Source organism: Saccopteryx leptura, chromosome 1, assembly GCF_036850995.1.
Source record: "Saccopteryx leptura isolate mSacLep1 chromosome 1, mSacLep1_pri_phased_curated, whole genome shotgun sequence".
Taxonomy (NCBI): Eukaryota; Metazoa; Chordata; class Mammalia; order Chiroptera; family Emballonuridae; genus Saccopteryx; species Saccopteryx leptura.
In genome coordinates, this window is record NC_089503.1 from 244,161,209 (window position 1) to 244,181,058 (window position 19,850).

Consider the following 19,850-nt stretch of genomic DNA (forward strand, 5'->3'; position numbering starts at 1 on the left):
GAATAGCACTGGGTAAAAGTCTGGCAGTTGCTCAAAACGTTAAACATAGAATCACCATTTGATCCAGCAGCCCCACTCCTTTCAAATCCAGAAAATTGAAAACAGGCATCACATATATACCTACCTATACGTGACTATCCACAAGCAGCAGAATTCACAACAGCCAAAGATGGAAACAACAGCTGTGTCCATGGACAAATTAATGAACAAACGAAACACGATCCATCCACACACAAATATTATTCAACTTTCAAAAGGAGGGACATTCTGACATCTACTACGTGAATGTACATGATGAGTGACATAAGCCAGACATAAAAAGACAAATACTGTGTGATTCCATTCATAGGAAGTCCTCAGAAAGTAGTGGGAGCCAGGGGCTGGGGTAGGGGATAGGAAGTTAGGTTTTTTTTTTTGTTTTTTTTTTTTTTCATTTTTCTGAAGCTGGAAACAGGGAGAGAGTCAGACAGACTCCCGCATGCGCCCGACTGGGATCCACCCGGCACGCCCACCAGGGGCGAAGCTCTGCCCACCAGGGGGCGATGCTCTGCCCATCCTGGGCGTCGCCATATTGCGACCAGAGCCACTCTAGCGCCTGAGGCAGAGGCCACAGAGCCATCCCCAGTGCCCGGGCCATCTTTGCTCCAATGGAGCCTCGGCTGCGGGAGGGGAAGAGAGAGACAGAGAGGAAAGCGCAGCGGAGGGGTGGAGAAGCAAATGGGCGCTTCTCCTATGTGCCCTGGCCGGGAATCGAACCCGGGTCCTCTGCACGCTAGGCCGACGCTCTACCGCTGAGCCAACCAGCCAGGGCAGGAAGTTAGTTTTTAATGGATGGTCATGATGGTTGCACAACAATGAATGTACTTGATGCCACTGCACCATGCACTTAACAATAGTTAAGATGATAAATTTTATGTTACCTGTGGTGTTTTTTTGTTTTTTGACAGAGACAGAGAGAGAGAGAGTCAGATAGAAGGATAGATAGGGACAGACAGGTAGGGAGAGATATGATAAGCATCAATTTTTCATTGCGGCACCTTAGTTGTTCATTGATTGCTTTCTCGTATGTGCCTTGACCGTGGGGCTACAGCAGACCAAGTAACCCCTTGCTCAAGCCAGTGACCTTGGGCTCAAGCTGGTGAGCTTTGCTCAAACCAGATGAACCCACGCTCAAGCCAGTGACTTCGGGACTTCGCATCCCAGTTTGACACTCTATCCACTGCGCCACCACCTAGTCAGACATGTTACCCGTGTTTTACCACAATAAAATCTGTATCCAGATTTATTTATTTAGTTAAAGAGGAGATAGTGAGACAGTTTCCCACATGTGCCCCAACCAGGATCCATCTGGCAACCTCATCCGGGGCTGATGCTCAAATTAACCAAGCTATTTTTAGTACCTGAAGCCAATGTTTGGTCCAACCAACCTATCCTCAGTGCCCAGGTCAACTCTTTTTTTTTTTTTTTAATTATTTTTATTCATTTATTCATTTTAGAGAGAGAGAGAGAGAGAAGGGGGGAGGAGCAGGAAGCAGCTTTGACTCCCATATGAGCCTTGACCAGGCAAGCCCAGGGTTTTGAACCGGCAACCTCAGCATTCCAGGTCGACGCTTTATCCACTGTGCCACCACAGGTCAGGCTCAGGTCAACTCTTGAACCAATTGAGCCACTGGTTGTGGGAGGAGAAGAGAGGGAAAAGGGGGAGAGGGAAGGAGAGAGAAATAGATGGTCACTTCTCCTGTGTGCCTTGACCTGGAATTGAATCCTGGACATCTATACACCAGGTGATGCTCTAGCCACTGAGCCATTGGCCAAGGCCTTTACCCAGATTAAAATCTCCCCCACAGTGCCCTGGCCCTGATGACTAGTTCCTTGAGTGTCCTTCCAGGGCAATTTCTGTGAGACAATGCCCTGACCTACACACACACACACACACACACACACACACACACACACACACACACACACACTTGTCACACAGTCTGTGGCACAGTCTACATTTTGCCTCCACTCTGCCTAACATATGCTGGAGTTTGTTGTATACAAATTCATAAAGGGTGTCAGTTCTTGTTGCTACCAGGCTCTCTTGCTGGCTCTGATGGGGCACGTTGTCACATTGGAGAGGCTCACATGACCAGGAACTGAATGCTGCCAACAACCAGTGAATGAGCTTGGGAAGGTACCTTCCCTGTCTGAACCTTCAGATGAGGCCTCAGCACCAGAGGCACCATGACCACAGCCTGTGAGACAGAGGACGCACCTGGGCTGCACCTGGATTCCTGACCCGTAGAAATTGAGATCATAAATATGCCTTGTTTAGTGGCTACATTTGGGATGACTTGTTACATAGCAAGTGTTAATGAATACAGCCCCCCTCTCTGGTCTCAAGTAGGCGTTTCAGGTTGTCCCTTGTTGGGTGACATTTAGTGAGTGTCACCTGTTTACACAGATGCACAAGGGAGCATCCTGGGCCATGTCTCTGGGGCAGCCCAAGGATGTTAGGATACAAGCCCACAAAGTGTCCGTCACAGTGCTCATGATGGAATCTGGCGGTAGAGAAACCAGACCAAATGGACTCACATGAGGTAGAAAACAGTGTGAGACCAACCCAGGTGTCTAATGACATCTATTCATCCTGCCCCTTCCTAAAATTCTTGTGAAATCAGTGCCAGCACATTCAGACTGCATTTGATCCAAATGTGTGCTCAGAATTTATCATGAAGGCACTTTTTATGCACCAAGCCCATCAGACAGACAATAGAGCCATGAAGAAATAAATACCTTCAGTTAGTGAAACGCCAAGGAAAAGGGCTCAAAGATAAAACAGCCTGGGAGGTGTGGGATAAGGCATGAAGCCACACTAGGTCAGCTGAAAGAAGCTGTCCAAGCCAAGTAAAGGCCCCAGGACAGGAGGGACACAGGCACTCTGCTGGTGAAAGGAGGATAATAAAGAACTCACTGCAGCATCTGTGAAAATTGAATGATTTTTAAAATTTAATGCACTTCCAATAGCTGCGGGAAAATCATTAGATCTTCCCACCCCAGCAAGGAAGTCGGGCTTTTTGCGTTGGTTACATATTGGAAAACCGAGGCAGGAAAATGAAAGGGCGAGGATCTGGAACCTAAGGGCTCCCTGATGCTTGTACCCGTTTCGCAGATAAGGCACTGGAGGCTCAGAGAGAAGTGGGTCGGACCCACATTACACCGTCTTCGGCTCCGCGGCCGCTAGAGGCCACTCGAACCTCCTAGTTGTCCGCTCGCAGATGCTGGCTGCTGCCTCAACTAAGTCCCGCCCTCGGCCACGCCCCCTCTAGTTCTGGTCTTACAGCCCCGGCCCAGAAGGCCCTGCAGCGACCAGCTCTGTCCGTCTGGAGCCTCGTCTGGGACATCGGTCAACCCACAGCATGAGCGACTCCGCTGCAACCGCCATCTTCGCGCCTGGCGAGAACTGCGGGCCCGCGTGGCAGGCGGCGCCCGCGTCCTACGACGCGTTGGACACACACCTGCAAATACTTGGCAAGCCTGTGATGGAGCGCTGGGAGACCCCCTACATGCACGCGCTGGCGGCCGCTGCAGCCTCCAGAGGTAGCTCTGCATCCGGCCACCTTGTAGCCGCTGGGGCGATCAGACCCTGTACCAGCCTGTTCTCTGGCTGATGCACCTCTGAGCCTCTCCGTGCCTCTTTCCTAGCCTGGAAAATACGGCTGCTAACGGGGGGCGACGACAGGGAAATAAAAGGGGTGCTGCAAACACGGGGTATGCACCCAGTAGATGCTCCCTGAGAACTGGGAACTTCCTTTCCAGGGGAAATGAGGCCTTGGCCCCCGAGATGGGTCTTCAGCTACAGGGCCTCTGGTGGAACTCAGCCTGCCCCTCGCCTGAGGTCGGAACAGGGGGTGGCGGTAGGCGCTGCCTAGGCGCACATGGGGAGCCTTACTGCGCAGGAGACCCCACCTACCCCAGCTAAGAATAGCTCCGGGAAAGCTGAGGCAGAAACACAGCTGTGGCAGGGAGATCCTGTGCTCCGGTGTCAGAGCCCAAGGGTTGCCCAGGTCTCCCAAGGGGGCTGGGTGTGTGGCGTTGAGGCCGCTGTGATGCAGTGGGTACCTCCACCCTTAGATGTTCCAGTCCCGGCCTGGAATCCTTGTCCTCCCTTGCCCTTCCCTTATGAACTTCATTGTGGGGAGAGTGGAAGGAGGAGTGAAAAGTAGCCAAGAGATAAGCTGCATTGGTGGCATGCCACCAGTGCCACTAGTTTACACAGCCAGACCAGGCTCAAAGTCCAGGATCTGACCACCCCTCCAGGACTGGGCCCAAAAGCCATTCTGCCACCTCCCTGGCAGGCCATCCCTTTTGGGCCACTGGCCAGGATCCATGCTGTTCCCTTTCAGGGCCACTGTGTCCCTATGCCTATTGTGACTTCCTGTCCTAGTTTCTGTGCCAAGGTACCATCCCTGCACCTCCTCCTCCCATTAGCTTCCTCAGCCTGGGCCTTTTGTGTGTACAGGGGGCCGGATCCTGGAGGTGGGCTTCGGCATGGCCATCGCAGCCACCAAGGTGCAGGAAGCCGCCATCGATGAGCACTGGATCATTGAGTGCAATGATGGAGTCTTCCAGCGGCTCCAGGACTGGGCCCAGCGGCAGCCACACAAGGTGCCACCTCTGCCTGCACACCCCCCACCCAACTCCTGGGGCCATCTCAGGCACTGGGATTGGAGAGGTAGAAAGGTGCCCTCCCTTGGGAGTTCCTCTGCCTCCTCATAGTGGATTAGCCCTGGGGACCCTTCACCTTCTTTTTCTCTTCTAGGTGGTTCCCTTGAAAGGCCTGTGGGAAGAGGTGGTGCCCACCCTGCCAGATGGTCACTTTGATGGTGAGAGGGGCTGTGGGTGCTGGTGTTAGGTGGAGCCTCTACCTGAATCTCCTCCTCACTTGCGGAGGGACCTTCTAAAGAACACACTTGCTGCCCTGGCCAGATAGCTCAGTTGGTTAGACCTTAGAGCAGCGATTCTCAACCTGTGGGTCGCGACCCCGGCGGGGGTCGAACGACCGAAACACAGGGGTCGCCTGCTTTAGGCGGGGTCGCGACCCACAGGTTGAGAACCGCTGCGTTAGAGCATTATCTTGAAGCAGAGGCTACCAGTTTGATCCCCAGTCAGGGCACATACAGGAACCGATTGATGTTCCTGTCTCTCTCTCTCTGAAATCCATAAACATTTTAAAAAAATTAAAGGACACATGTGCTGACATGTCACTGGACAACAGAGCCCAGGTGGGGAGCACAGATACACATGAAACCTGGTACCCAATAGGAATGTGGTGATACCTTAAATGACCGAATTGGACATGATACCTAGAGGAGGTGGCAGCATAGTGAACCTGGGGTACAGCTGCCAGAATTCCTGGGTTGTGTTCATATTCCACCCCCATGGGTAGTCAGCTGTCCTGGTGTGGCTACCGCCAGCCCTGACCATGTAGCTTCTGTCCTCCCATGCAGGGATCCTGTACGACACATACCCGCTGTCTGAGGAAACCTGGCATACACATCAGTTCAACTTCATCAGGGTAAGACCTCACAGAGGGATGGGGTCTGCACCCCCCAGAATAGGGTATCAGTAGGATGGGGGCATCTGCCGTCCACACACAGCATCCCCTCCTTCTACTCAGTTCTCTGTTCTGCCTCCTGACTTCTGTCTCCCTCCCAGGGCCACGCTTTTCGTCTGCTGAAGCCGGGGGGTGTCCTCACCTACTGCAACCTCACCTCCTGGGGGGAGCTGATGAAGTCCAAGTACTCCAACATCAGAACCATGTTTGAGGTACAGCAGCCACAACTGCCAGGCTCACCCACACCCTTCACCCAGGCAGGCTGAGGAGGCAGATGCAGTCATCTGTAATGTGGGAGGGTCCCTTGCCCCTGGGCTGCTTTATTGGGTGGATTGTGCATTCTGTTGGAAATTAGGGAAGGTACCTCCCCAGTGCCCTTGGGACAAAGGGATTCAGCCCAAGTTCCCCACTTGGTGGACAGGTGACACACCCTTCACTTGGCTGACCTCCACCCAAAGTGTACTGCTGGTTCAGCCATGCTTGTCTCAGGGCCTTTGACCAAGTTCTTCCCTCTGCCTGCAAGGAGGAGCAGCTAGGCTGCCTGGTGACAGGCTGTGACAGACAGGAAGCCGCTGCCTGAGTTTAGATACCTGAATATCATCAGACCTGGGCATCCATGTTGTCTCAGCAGTTGGGTTTGGGGTGGGGGCTGCTGCAGCCCCTGGGGTCCTTGGCACTAGCAACGCTATGCAAGGAATGATAGGTACCAGGTGTGTGTGTGTACGTGCACATGCGTGTGCATGTATCATGAGGCTCCAGAATCTAGACATGACCTGGTGCTTCCCCGTCACAGGAGACACAGGTGCCCGCGCTGCTGGAGGCAGGTTTCCAGCAGGAGAACATCCACACGCAAGTGATGGAGCTGGTCCCACCAGCCAACTGCCGCTACTACACCTTCCCGCAGATGATCACACCCTTGGTCATTAAGCACTAAGCCTGGTGGACACAGGTTTAGCCACCCATATACCTTCCTCCCCCCTCAGTGCCTTCATATCTGGGAGCTTAGGCTCTAGCCTCACAGCCCAGGTTCTAGTTGAGGCAGCATCAGCTGTGTGACCCCGGTCATCTTCCCTAATCTATTCAAGGGGACCAGAACCAGCCTCATTCAGGGGTCACGGGGATGAAATAAATGCCAACACTGGGCTGGCTAATTAGTAGCATGATGCAAAAGTCCTCTGATTTCTCCCATCCGTCCAAAAAGAAAAAGAAATCTGTTAAGTGGACCTTCAGGGAGCCAGTGGACAAACTATCTGTTCCACAGTGTCTGAACCTGTGAACCCCATCCTGCCAATGGGAGATATGCCAATCAATCACCTATGGCCCCTTCTCTCAACCAGCCAGGGTGGCTGCCCCTCTCTTCCCTGTGGTTGGCAGCTGGGTCCAGGGGGGTGCAGAAGTAGGTCAGGTCTAAGAAGGGTAGCAGCCCCAGTCCCAGGTCTTCAGACTACTGAGAGGGTCTCTGGTCCCACCAAGTCAGACTGAGCCTGAAAACAGAGAAACTTTATGGCTGGAGTCTCACAGGACCCTACCACCCACTCGAGAGGTGCAGTGTCATTTGCTGAAGTCTGATTCTCCCACTGTCCTGTTTCCTCTGACTCCAGACCCTTTATAGTCCCAGTGCAGGGGGAGCCCAGTCATCACCTGGCTCAAGGGGATGCTCTGGCTCCCCTCCTTCACAGTGGGGACTGGAGTAGATCAAGAGCAGGGCCCCAAAGAAGGGCTGGCATAAACTGAACCATCTGCCTCCAGGGCCTCATCATCTCTAAGGGCTGATCCTGCCCAAGGCAGCACTCATCCACCTACCTCTGGCAAAGGGGGTGCTTTCAGCCCTGTGGGCACCTCCCTACCTCCAACAGCCCTTTGCCCATACGCGACAAAGGCAAGCTTCAGTCCAGGTGGGTTTCGTGGATTTATTGACGATCACTTGGGATGACGAAGAGATCACAGGGTGGCAGTTGGGTGGCACTACCTGCGGTACCAGATCTTGAGTCTCTTTTCCCGCTTGATTTTCTTCTGCAGCTGCAGGATGCCATAGAGTAGGGCCTCGGCCGTGGGTGGGCAGCCTGAGGGTGGGACTTTGCCTCAGTATCTGCCCATGGGGAGGGGGCCCATAGCCCTGGCTTAAACAGGAGACCTTGACTGGTTTCTGGGTCCTGCTGGAGCACTACCCTGCCCTCTGCTGCCTGACAAAGGGCATGTGAACCTCAAACGTCCCAACTGGGGGCAGTAATTACAAGCCACATTAAGCAGGAAAGGCCTGAGCCACTCAGGGCCATGGGAAGAATGACCTAGGAGCTGCAGGTAGACTGAGGGTCACTTCCCAGTATGGGGAGGGTTGAGACAGGCCCCCACCCCATTGTCCCTTGAGTCTGCACCAAAGAGGCTGGGCAGTTTGGCCCATCATGGGGAGGAGCCAGTAAGGTGGGCAGGGCAGGGAGGCCCAGACTGAAAAGGGAACCCCCAGAGAAAGAATCCTCATAGTCCCTGGCCTCAGTATCTCGGGTGGAAGAAACAGGAACAGGTTGCCACCTGGAGGACTTCCCAGGACCTGATAGGCCCGTCATCTTGAGTGGCTGGATAAAGAACTGTCATGGTTACTTACTTCCAGCTGACTCTGGTGCTCAGTGCCTGGTAGTATGATCACAATGGCCCACTTAGTGGATGGGGAAACTGAGGCTCAGAAAGGAGACTTGCCTGACGTCATGTATCAAGCAATAATCGTCTAAGGGTCTGGCTTCTTGTCAAGGTTAACAAGCCTCCAGGGTAGATTCCTATGCATCTTTTGAAGCCCCACCCACTGTACCCTCTGTCATCCACTAGGCAGGGTTGGATGCATCTCTGTCAGGCTCAATCCCCCCCTAACCTCAGGGGTTCCCCAGGGCCTGTCCCAGTGCTGAGGCCTCTTTAGAGCCCAGCACTGCCTAAGGCAAGCCCAGGCCTAGAAAAAGCACTCAATAAATATTTGCGGAATGCTAAACGAATCAACCCCATTTTCCATTGAGCTCTAATCTAATGTGAAAACCTGTTTCTCTGCCTTTGGGAGGTGCCAGCACATGCCCATGAGGCCACCCTTGCTGATCAGCCAGGGGAAGAGGCGTAAGAGTCCCGCAGGGCAGCCAGATAAAATGCACCAGTACTTTTTTTAGTATAAGTATATTCTGAATATCCTGGTGGACATACTTAAAATGAAAAAGATTATTCATTGTTTTTCTGACATTCAAATTTAACTGGGCACCCTGCATTTTGATTTGCTGAACCTGACCACCTGGGTGATCCTGGGTCCAAGAGGTAGCCCCCTAGTCAAGGCACATATGAGAAAGCAATGAACGACTAAGGTGCCGCAACATGGCCTGACCTGTAGTGGCGCAGTGGATAAAGCATTGACCTAGAATGCTGAGGTTGCCAGTTCAAAACCCTGGGCTTGCCTGGTCATGGCACATATGGGAGCTGAAACTTCCTGCTCCTCCCCCTTCTCTCTCTCTCTCTCTCCTCTAAAATAAATAAATAAATAAATAAAAATAATTTAAAAATAAATAAATAAATAAGGTGCCGCAACAAAGAATTGATGCTTCTCATCTCTCTCCCTTCCTGTCTGCCTGTCCCTATCCATCCCTCTCTCTCTGTCTCTGTCACACAAAAACCAGGGAAAGCCCACTGTGTCTGCAGGGGCGTGGGGACTCCTTTGTGAGGACCTGAAGGCCTGGTTCCAAGAGACATGGGCAGTGGACTTACCTGGGACGTAGATGTCCACAGGCACGATGCGGTCACAGCCTCTCACGACAGAGTATGAGTAGTGGTAGTAACCTCCTCCGTTTGCGCAGCTGGAGGGGGAGGAGTGATGTAAGGGCTTCTTTGGCCAACCAGACCTTACTCCCTCCTTGGGGCCCTGCGCCTAACCCACACCTGCCTTCAACTGTAAGCAGGTGCCCAGAGCGCCAAAAAGAACAAGAATGGGATGTGAAGTCATAGGAAAGATATCAGTCACCTGAGACCAGGTAGACCTAATGGATGGATCCTGAAAACGATGCTTAGTGAGAGGCCAAATACAAAAGGCTACAGTGTGTGATTCCATTTATGTGAAATGTCCAGAACAGGCACAGGACAGAAAATGGGTTCATGAGTTGCCAGTGGTACAGAATTGCATACTTTATTTTTTTAGAGAGAGAAGAAGGGAAAGAGAAACATTGAATTGTTGTTCCACTTATTCATGACATCACTGGTTGACTCTAGTGGGTGTCCTGACTGGGGATTGAACCTGCAACCTCAGCTTGTTGGGAAGATGCTCTTAACAACTGAGCTACCCAGCCAGGGCTGAACTGCAGTTTAGAAGGGCAAACTTTCACAGTGGTTGGAAAATCATCCCAATACACGAAGGTTGTAGGTTCAGTCCCTGGTCAGGGCACATACAAAAGTCAACCAATGACCTAACCTGTGGTGGCGCAGTGGATAAAGCATCAACCTAGAATATTGAGGTTGCCGGTTTGAAACCCTGGGCTAGCCTGGTCAAGGCACATATGGGAGTTGATGCTTCCTGCTCCTCCCCCACTTCTCTCTCTCTCTTCTCTCTAAAAATGAATAAATTTTAAAAAATTAAAAAAAAAGTCAACCAATGAATGCATAAATGAGTGGAACAACAAAATCGATATTTCTCTCTTCCTCTCTTGCTTTAAAAAAAAGTAAAAGGGGGCTATGTGAATTTTATCTAAACCAACAAAAAAATTAAGTGATTAAACAGGTTTTAACAATGTGGGGAAATGACAAGTTAAAAAGGCAAAGAGAATGTAAACGTGACAGAGGGGGATGTCATTTATGTATTCATAAAGCAGAGAAACAGAAATAAGATGGGCTCTTGGGGTGGGGGAGTGATGATAACCCACAAGAAGGGAACACTCTGGGGAGGGGGCAGTTTGTATGTTTGTACAGCAGAAGTGTGAGAGTCACTCTCCTGCTCCCAGCAGCTCTGGGGTTTCCCTGAGTAAATTATACCTCCTTGACCTCAATCAGACAGAAGCCCATTTAAAGACTGGGAGGAAACACGCCAGTGTGTCACAAGTATGTCTCATTGCTGGAGCCAGCTTATGGCCACCAACCCCACCAGCACTCACCTCCCCATGGACACAACATAACGAGGCTCTGGCATCTGGTCATAGACCTGGAAGAGACAACAGGGTCTATGTTTGGCTCAACTGGGTGAAAGATGGGAGGGGGCTGAGGCCAGGGCCAGGCCTACCTTACGAAGTGCAGGGGCCATTTTGTTGGTGAGAGTCCCAGCCACAATCATGACGTCTGACTGGCGTGGGCTGGCTCGAAAGACTACACCGAAGCGGTCCATGTCATAGCGGGGTGCTGCCATGTGCATCATCTCCACAGCACAGCAAGCCAGGCCAAAGGTCATGGGCCACAGGGAGCTCTAAGGTGGTCAACCCGTGAGTAGACAGTTGGCTCGCAGTGTTTAAAGAAATGGGAGATTTCACATAGGAAACCCTAGATTCCTAGCCTTTCTTGAAAAATGACACATCAGCCATGTCCCCATGTGGCCTCCAAGCCCTTCAAATGCTTGTCACAAGCCTGAGCTTACTGCCCCAGCCCAGGGCTGCCCAACAGGAAGGTCAACTGAGCTAATCTTGTGGGTCAACACTTGCCAGTAGCTGCATTATCGGGGGGGGGGGGGGGATACACACACACACACACACACACACACACATATGTATTTTGTGTGTGTGACAAAGATAGAGAGAGGGACAGACAGAGACAGACAGAAAGGGAGAGAGATAAGAAGCATCAATTCGTTGTGGCTCCTTAGTTGTTCATTGATTGCTTTCTCACATGTGCCTTGACTGGGGTGGGGGCTACAGCAGAGCGAAGGACCCCTTGCCTTCAAGCCAGTGACCTTTGGGCTTGAGCCAGCGACCATGGGGTCATGTCTGTGATCCCATGCTCAAGCTGGTGGGCCCACGCTCAAGCCAGCAACCGTGGGGTTTTGAACCTGAGTCCTCTGCATCCCAGTCCAACGCTCTATCCACTGTGCCACTGCCTGGTCAGTGGAGAAAAGAAAGAAAGAAAGAAAGAAAAAGAGAGAGAGAAAGAAAGGAAAGAAAGGAAGAAAGAAAGAGAGAGAGAGAGAGAGAAAGAAAAATATATATAAAACTGGTAAAAAAATTTTAATACCACTAATGTAACCTAGTATATTCTAAGCCCCATCCTTCCAATATGGCCACCTGCTACTTCAATTACCCAGCAGCCACATGTAGCACAGACCTAATGCTACAGATTTTGTTCTGGATACCTCCTTGTATCCAAGGACTCCAAATGCCAGTTCCTCCAGAGAGCCCTCCTGGAGGCCCTCGGCCGCCCTTTGACTCCTTTATGTTTGGTGCCTGATTTCCCCACAACTGTGCTCCTCAGCCGTACCTTTCTCTGCTCCTCTGCATCTAATCTGGGACCAGGAAGTGGCTTCCACTGCCCCACTGATGCTAGTTAGTGCAGGTGACAGTCCAAGGGATGCTCAACATGGCAGGGCGACCTGACTGACCAGCACCTGAACTAGCTGACTCTGACCTGTCTCTGGGTCAGAATCAAGGCTGCAGTGGACACCTCTGTCCTGGAGCTGGAAGTCTTGGTAGGGTGTTCACTGTGATGCTGTGTGTGACACAAAGACACACAAAAGACCAAGCCAGCATACAAGCCATCAATTGGGGATTGTTAACATGGCCTGTCCTGTCTCAGCACTGAAAGGAGCCTCTGTCTTGGGAGAGAGGACATGTGTCTCTTGGGAGACATGCCATGCACATGACTTAAAGGAGGGGATAAAAGACAAAAACTGTTTCATGGCTGACTCTGGGAACAGTACAGCTTTTAAAATTTTTTGTCAGAAAGGAGCCAATGTTTTCAGTACATATTACTTATCTTGATAAAAAGGTTACTTTTAGCCTGATTAGGCAGTGGCACAGTGGATAAAGGGTTGGACTGGATGCAGAGGATTCAGGTTCAAAACCCCAAGGTTGCCAGCTTGAGTGTGGGCTCACTTGGCTTGAGCATGGGATCACAGACATGACGCCATGGTCGCTGGCTTGAGCAGGGGGTCACTTGCTCAAGGCACATATGAGATGCAATCAATGAACAACTAATGAGTTGCAATGAAGAACTGATGCTTCTCATCTCTCTCTCTGTCACAAAAAAAAAGGGTTACTTTTACATTAAGAGAAAAAAGGTCTATGAACAGAAAACAGAACTACAGAAAGATGGTGGGCCACCTTCACTAGAGGCTGAAGGTGAGACGAAAGGGTGGAACAGAGACACTGAGGGGATGTCAGGGCCAAGAGCTGGGGGTAGGGGTGTAGAGGATGAGTTCTGACATATCAAAAACCTCTGGGGGAGTCCAGCTGGCTCCCTGAACCACAGGGGTAAGTGTGTGTGCTTCCTATGTGCACATGTGCAAGTGTACATCAGAGGATGGAGGGACGGAGAAGGACTGGGGGCTCACCCGGCGGGCCCAGTTGACAAGGTCATCCAGCTTGGCCACCACGTACTCGCCCCGGCTGCTGGGAAGTGAGCTGGGTTTGGGGACCATGGCTCCAGCCTTGGACATGGCAGGTTGCGTGCTGGGCATAAGACACGGCATAGGGAGGTGTTAGGCAGGCAGGAATCCCAGGAGATGAGCTCTGGACACCCCCACAACCTCTACACTGGGACCTAGCACACAGCAGTGTCTCAGAGCACAGGACAAAGCTGTGGTCACAGCTGGTCCCAAGGACAGTACTGGGAAGAGCCATGGGGGAATTACCTGGGGCTGCACAGTCCCAGTACCCAGGCCTGAGTCTGCTGAACAAGGGAATGAGAGATGCCATGGATGCACCTTGGCCTGCCTTGGTGTGACTCCAGAAGGCCCCCGTCTTCTTGGGAACTCAGTTTTCCCACTGGGAAAACAGGGGCCAGCTGACACACTGTTTAGCAAAGGCCCTGCTGGTCTGGGGATGTCCAACCACTGGCCCAGATGCACAGGATGGTGCTGGGAAGGAGTCTGAGGCCAGGAATTGCATAGCCCTGCTTGGTGTGGAAGGGCGCTAGAGTCACCATGGCTACTGATATGCTAGGGGCTGATGTGCTCCAGGATGTGCAGGCTACCCAGAAGGCTGGCCTCACCTGCTCGGGCCATCGGCAGCCAAACTTGCATGGACACATCGTACCTGGAGAGCCGCACCCATGCCAGAGCTGTAGAGACAGAGCACACATGAAGAGAAGCCTAGGCCTGGCCTGTGATGGCGCAGGGATAAAGCACTGACCTAGAACACTGAGGTCACTGGTTTGAAACCCTGGGCTTGCCCAGTCAAGGCACATATGGGAAGCAACTACTATGAGTTGATGTTTCCCACTTATCCCCTCTCTTTCTTCTCTCTCTAAAAACGTTCTGAGATGCTATTACAGAAGCTACCCTAGAAGAGGGTTGGGGAAACTGCAGCCAGGGGCCAAATGCAGCCCTCTTCCTATTCTGTAAAAGTTTTATTGACACACAGCCACACCAATCTGTTTCTGTGCTGTCTGCTGCTGTTTTCACTAAGGCATAGCTGAGGTTGAGCAGTCTTGATAGAGACTGGCTTGCACCGCCAAAAACATTTACTATCTGGCCCTTCAGGGAAAAAGTCTGCTAACCTCTGGGCTATAAAGTGCCTAGTTTCCATTTTACACTACTCTCATTTTCCTCATTTTTTCTTTGTTTTATAGTGAATATGTATTTTATCCTTAGGAAAAAGATTTTATCAATAAAAAGGCTAACTCAGCCCTGGCCGGTTGGGCCAGTGGTAGAGCGTCGGCCTGGCGTGCAGGAGTCCCGGGTTCGATTCCCGGCCAGGGCACACAGGAGAAGTGCCCATCTGCTTCTCCACCCCTCCCCCTCTCCTTCCTCTCTGTCTCTCTTTTCCCCTCCCGCAGCCAAGGCTCCACTGGAGCAAAGTTGGCCTGGGTGCTGAGAATGGCTCCATGGCCTCTGCCTCAGGCGCTAGAATGGCTCTGGTTGCAACAGAGCAATGCCCCAGATGGGCAGAGCATTGCCCCCTGGTGGGCATGCTGGGTGGATCCCGGTCAGGTGCATGCGGGAGTCTGACTGCCTCCCCCTTTCCAACTTTGGAAAAATACAAAAAAAAAAAAAAAAAAAAAGAAAGAAACGGCTAACTCAACCTAAATCCATGCCTGCCTCAAAGCCCCCTGACTTCCCTCCATTAGGAAAACCATTTCCTTAGATCTGCCATGTCCCTGGTCCCGTGGTGCTGGGTATTTGATTTCTGGGCTCTGCTCTCAAAGAGGTCCCAGTGGCCACCTGCTTTCCTTTCCCAAGGAGGCCTCCATGGGGCTGCCATCTGAGCAAATGCAGATTGCTTTGCTGCAACAGGTAACAACTGAGTTCTCAGGGCAGCAGGGTTGGTGGACAAGGGTCTGAACCTAGGCTCTGCCACAACATGGACTGTTACCACTGAGGGGCCCACATACCACCTGCTGGAGAGTTGACTGCCAGCCCCAGTACTGACGCTGATTTGCTATGTGACCTTCAGGAGTCAGGATTCTGTCTGTAGTTGTTCAAACCCCTCCCAGCTCTAAGGTGCTCTGATTACATCCCCCCTTCCGGTCTGAGTCCTCCCTACAAAGGCCTCTGGATAGGTGGCCATGGCCAGGACCAGAGACTCAGGCACTCACCCCAGAGCAAGAATTGGGCGGAGCAGGCCGGGAGCTGCAGAGAGAAACATAGGGTGCGGGCAGTGAGTTTCAGATAGCATGAGAGGCCACAAATTCGGGCGCCTGGGTCAGCCACATCTTTGCCTATCAGGCTCCCTGACTGGTGCACACTCCCTCTACTCTCGGTCTACCAAAATTCTACTTTAATAAATGTTTGGTAAAGAGAGGTCTTTCATAATATGGACCAGCCTGACCTGTGGTGGAGCAGTGGATAAAGCATTGACCTGGAGTGCTGAGGTCACCAGTTTGAATCCCAAGGCATATATGAGAAGTGACTACTACAAGTTGATGCTTCCTGCTACTTCCCACCCCCTTCTCTTTTTCTCTCTCCTCTCTCTAAAAAATCAGTAAGTAAAATCTTAAAATATATATTTGTATATAAATGAACCAGAGGGTGCCATTCCCTTTCTTAAAACCTCATAGCCCCTGGAAGAAAAGCCATGCTCCACATCCTTCCTCACATATGTCAGTGTTGCTCCGCCTTAGCATCTTTGCATATGCTGTCCATCTGCTGTTCCCTGCCCTACATGTGCAAACAACTGACCTTTCTCACAGAGCAGGTTTCAGTTCCAACTGGATTCACAGCAGCCTCTCTAGGCTCTCTCAATTTGTGTGGTGCCTGCCTCCCCAGCAATTCTAGGGCCTCCCAGGGTTCCCCAGTGTCCTCTGTGCCTTGGCTGTAGGTAATGAATGTTGAGTAAACAAACCCACAGACACCAGCACAGAAGACAGGCTAACTGCCCAGCCCCAGACTCCTGTTGGTGCTGCCCCTTCCTGAGCCTCAGTTTCCCCACCTGAAAATTTAGAGCTTTGCATAAGCTCACAGCCCAGTAAATGCCCTTCACAGATCTGCAGACCCGTGAGCTTGCATGGGAGAGAAAATACTCTTTGTTGTCACTGTCATACTGAAAATTTACTTTTCTTTCAATTCTGAATGTTGCTAACAAACCAGAGACCCGCATTAGCAGGACCCGAGGTTCTCACCAACAGAAATCACACGTTTACCAACGATGTCACAAGGGCTGCAGAATCTCCACCCATCCTTCAAAACCACAGCAATCGGACCCGTTTCTAGATTGTGAGCATTAATAACCAAGCACCTAAATGAGGAACTCGCCTACCTGGTTTCAAGACAATATCCTGACAACTGTCTCGGGGTAACTCTTTTCCTTTGCAGCCCTGTGGATTTCACCTATGCGTTTAACCACTAATCTCAGGATGCAAGTTCCGGGAGCAGGCCACGTTGGGACGCCTGCTGAGCGAGTGATGTCACCTTCCCGGGGAGTCCTGGCTCCTCTCTGGACTTCAGTTTCCCCGCCGGTCGGGGCTGAAATCCAGACGCCACTTCTCTCTAGGGAACTCCTAGGTTAGCACCCCGGGCCGTCTTGGCCCCTGTCGGGCCCCGCCCTGGTGCCCCCTCCCAAGGCTGGAAGTCCCGCGTCGCAGCGGCCCTCAGTTTCCCCAAGGGTACCCTGCCCCCGGCGACCCGACCAGCTCACCCGACAGCGCCGCCATCTTGGCCTCGGCCTTCAGATAACCTCTTCGGTCCGTCCCCTTTACTATTCCGAGTTCCCGAGACCGTCGCCCAGAGCGGATAGGCGGGTTCGCGGAAACCGAAACCCAGACCTGGAATGTTCCGCCTCCGCGGATGTCCCCCGCGCCGTGGGCCCCGATGCCTCACGAGGGATGAAAAGACGTGGGAATCTGCCTCCAAAATGTAGGAGCACTGCCCCTTTTTTTTTTAAAGCGGAGAAACAAAAGAACTCACGTCCCTGGGTGGGCTCGAACCACCAACCTTTCGGTTAACAGCCGAACGCGCTAACCGATTGCGCCACAGAGACAGAACTGGAAGAGTGTTTTAGATGCGGCCCTACAAGGCATGCTTGGTCTGTAAGCACGGGGCGAGATACGCCTGCGCGCGGGCACCGCGAGATTGGATGGAAAGCGGCGTTAGCGTTACCTGCCACCCTTCCCGAAAAGCTCGGTTGAAAAAGCGCTCGACTACAGATAATGTATTATAAAACTGTACACTGGAAACCAATATAATTTTCTTTATATATTTTTATTTTTCTGAAGTTGGAAACGGGGAGGCAGTCAGACAGACTCCCGCATGCGCCCTACCGGGATCCACCTGGCATGCCCACCAGGGGGCGATGCTCTGTCCATCTGGGGCAGAAGCCACAGAGCCATCCTCAGTGCCCAGGTCAACTTTGCTCCAATGGAGTCTTGGCTGCGGGAAAGGAAGGGAGAGACAGAGAGGAAGGAGAGGGGGAGGGGTGGAGAAGCAGATGGGCGCTTCTCTTGTGTGCCCTGGCCCGGAATCAAACCTGGGACTCCTGCACGCCAGGCCTACGTGCACGCCAGGCCTACGCTCTACCACTGAGCCAACCGGCCAGGGCAAAACCCATATAATTTTATTAACCAATGTTACCCCAATAAGTTCAATTAAAAGTAAGTACTCAACAATTTTTAAAAAAGGAAAATCCTAAAGAGTCCATTAAGGAAAAAAAAAAAAAGCCTGTTAAAACTAATAAATTCAGTAAAGTTGGCAGGATGCAAAAATCAACATTACATAAATCAGTTGTATTTCTATTCACTAACAACAAAACATCTGAAAAAGAAGTAAAACAATTCTATTTACAATAGCAACAAAAATACTAAAAAGAAGACAAAGGTGTTGGACTGAAGATTTAAAAGGTCACCAATTGGACCCCAAGCTTCCCAAGCTTCCTCAAGCGTTTCAGCGCCCCAGCAAACATTATTATCCTTTCCTCACAAATTGTCCCAGTTTGGTCTGGTATCTCCCTTCACCGGAATGTGTTCTCATCCTGCAGATGAAGAGCAGGGCTGCCACTCATGCCAACTTGAACAGACAGAGCAGGATACTCAAACCCCTGCCCCGACCTCCAAGACTATATGTATATAACTTGAGCCTTAACGTCCCATTTTCCCAACCCAATTTGTTCAGGTGAATAGTTTGCAAGAACACTTTCCACCTGTATTTTCTTTTCTTTCTTTCTTTTCTTTATGTCTCTTTCCTTTTTTTACTTCCTTTTTCTATTTCTTCCTTTTTCTTTCTTTAATTGCTTTTAGAGAGACAGAAAGAAGAAGAGAGAGGGGTGGGAGAGAGAGAGAGAGAGAGAGAAAGCATTGATTAGTTGTAAGTAAATTTGCCTTACTTGTTCACTGGTCACTGCCCATAGGTGACCTGACTGGAGATCCAACCCTCAACCTTGGTGTCTTGGGAGGACACTGACTGAGTTACCTGCCACGACCTGTTGTTTCATTTTAACAATTCTGTGGGGTAGCTCTTCCACCCATTATATTTATGGGGAAACTGAGGCCCAAAAAGGCAAAGGCAGGTGAGTGACAGAGCTGGCCTCCTAGAGAGGACCACTCCTTTACTTGTGTTCGTGCTGAGCAAAGCCAAGCCTGGTTCCTGTTCTTAGGCAGCTCAAGTTCTCTTGGGAATGAGAGGCATGAGGTCAGTACCAGGCCTAATCTCCTAATCTCGCTGCTAAATGGGTGACACACAGGAGGAAAAAAGCTGATGAAAAGAGTGGCCAGCCTGACAGGTCTCTGAAATTCTTGTGGATGCAAAAATCCTCTTTAATGGTAGTTCCCACAGATTTTATTTTTATTTATTTATTTATTTTTGTATGGCAGAGACGGAGTCAGAGAGAGCGACAGCTAGGAACAGACAAACAGACAGGAAGGGAGAGAGATGAGAAATAGCTAGAGACAGACAGACAGGAAGGGAGAGAGATGAGAAACATCAATTTTTCATTGCGGTTCCTTAGTTGTTCATTAATTGATTTCTTATAGGGGGGGCAGGGACTACAGGAGACTGAGTAACCCCTTGATCAAGCCAGCGACCTTGGGCTCAAGCTGGTGAGCCTTGGTCAAACCAGATGAGCGCACGCTCAGGCTCGCGACCTCGGGGTCTCGAGCCTGGGTCCTCTGCATCCCAGTCCGACACTGCGCCACTGCCTGGTCAGGCCCCACAGATTTTTTTTTTTTTTTTAATTTAGGAACGTTCAGCATTTTCCTTTTTTTTTTCTTTTTTACAGAAACAGAGAGAGAGTCAGACAGGGACAGACAGACAGAAACGGAGAGATGAGAAACATCAATTATTAGTTTTTCATTGAGCATTGTGACACCTTAGTTGTTCATTGATTGATTTCTCATATGTGCCTTGACACGGGCCTTCAGCAGACCAAGTAACCTCTTACTCGAGCCAGCGACCTTGGGTCCAAGCTGGTGAGCTTTGCTCAAACCAGATGAGCCTGCACTCAAGCTGGTGACCTCGGGGTCTCGAACCTGTGTCCTCTGCATCCCAGTCCAACGCTCTATCCACTGCGCCCCACAGATTTTTTTAAAAAAAGATTTTATTTATTAATTTTAGAGAGAGAGAGAGAAAGGGGGAGGAGCAGGAAGCATCAACTCATAGTATTTGCTTCCTTTTCGTGCCTTGACTGAGCAAGCCCAGGGTTTCAAACCAGGGACCTCAGCGTTCATGACT

At 51.1% G+C, this 19,850-nt stretch overlaps 2 protein-coding genes and 1 non-coding gene across 3 annotated transcripts; 1 reads left to right on the forward strand and 2 right to left on the reverse strand.

The window, feature by feature from the left end:
* Positions 1 to 3,315: 3,315 nt before the first annotated feature.
* GAMT (guanidinoacetate N-methyltransferase) lies at positions 3,316 to 6,759 on the forward strand. The gene is made up of 6 exons (XM_066342044.1): positions 3,316 to 3,585; positions 4,508 to 4,653; positions 4,808 to 4,871; positions 5,496 to 5,563; positions 5,704 to 5,814; positions 6,396 to 6,759. Exons 1-6 carry the CDS (start codon positions 3,405 to 3,407, stop codon positions 6,534 to 6,536), a joined length of 711 nt encoding a protein of 236 aa, XP_066198141.1. The 5' UTR covers positions 3,316 to 3,404; the 3' UTR covers positions 6,537 to 6,759.
* A 739-nt stretch (positions 6,760 to 7,498) lies between these two features.
* NDUFS7 (NADH:ubiquinone oxidoreductase core subunit S7) lies at positions 7,499 to 16,999 on the reverse strand. Its single transcript, XM_066342082.1, has 8 exons — positions 16,828 to 16,999; positions 15,290 to 15,323; positions 13,745 to 13,813; positions 13,086 to 13,203; positions 10,833 to 11,012; positions 10,708 to 10,754; positions 9,335 to 9,423; positions 7,499 to 7,665 (listed from the first exon to the last, which is right to left on the reverse strand). Exons 1-8 carry the CDS (start codon positions 16,841 to 16,843, stop codon positions 7,568 to 7,570), a joined length of 651 nt encoding a protein of 216 aa, XP_066198179.1. The 5' UTR covers positions 16,844 to 16,999; the 3' UTR covers positions 7,499 to 7,567.
* Positions 17,000 to 17,095: 96 nt separating this feature from the next.
* TRNAN-GUU (transfer RNA asparagine (anticodon GUU)) lies at positions 17,096 to 17,169 on the reverse strand. The gene has a single exon. It is a non-coding gene; the product is annotated as a tRNA-Asn (tRNA).
* Positions 17,170 to 19,850: the final 2,681 nt, after the last annotated feature.

Excerpts from the sequence above, each read along its gene's own strand:
- GAMT (XM_066342044.1), top strand. The coding sequence starts at position 3,405 with ATGAGCGACTCCGCTGCAACCGCCATCTTCGCGCCTGGCGAGAACTGC. Across the intron at positions 3,586-4,507 it reads GGCCGCTGCAGCCTCCAGAG|GGGGCCGGATCCTGGAGGTG; the intron begins GTAGCTCTGCAT and ends TTGTGTGTACAG. Across the intron at positions 5,815-6,395 it reads ACATCAGAACCATGTTTGAG|GAGACACAGGTGCCCGCGCT; the intron begins GTACAGCAGCCA and ends TCCCCGTCACAG.
- NDUFS7 (XM_066342082.1), bottom strand. Across the intron at positions 10,755-10,832 it reads TGGCCCCTGCACTTCGTAAG|GTCTATGACCAGATGCCAGA; the intron begins GTAGGCCTGGCC and ends TGTCTCTTCCAG. Across the intron at positions 7,666-9,334 it reads TGTGGACATCTACGTCCCAG|GCTGCCCACCCACGGCCGAG; the intron begins GTAAGTCCACTG and ends TCCCACCCTCAG.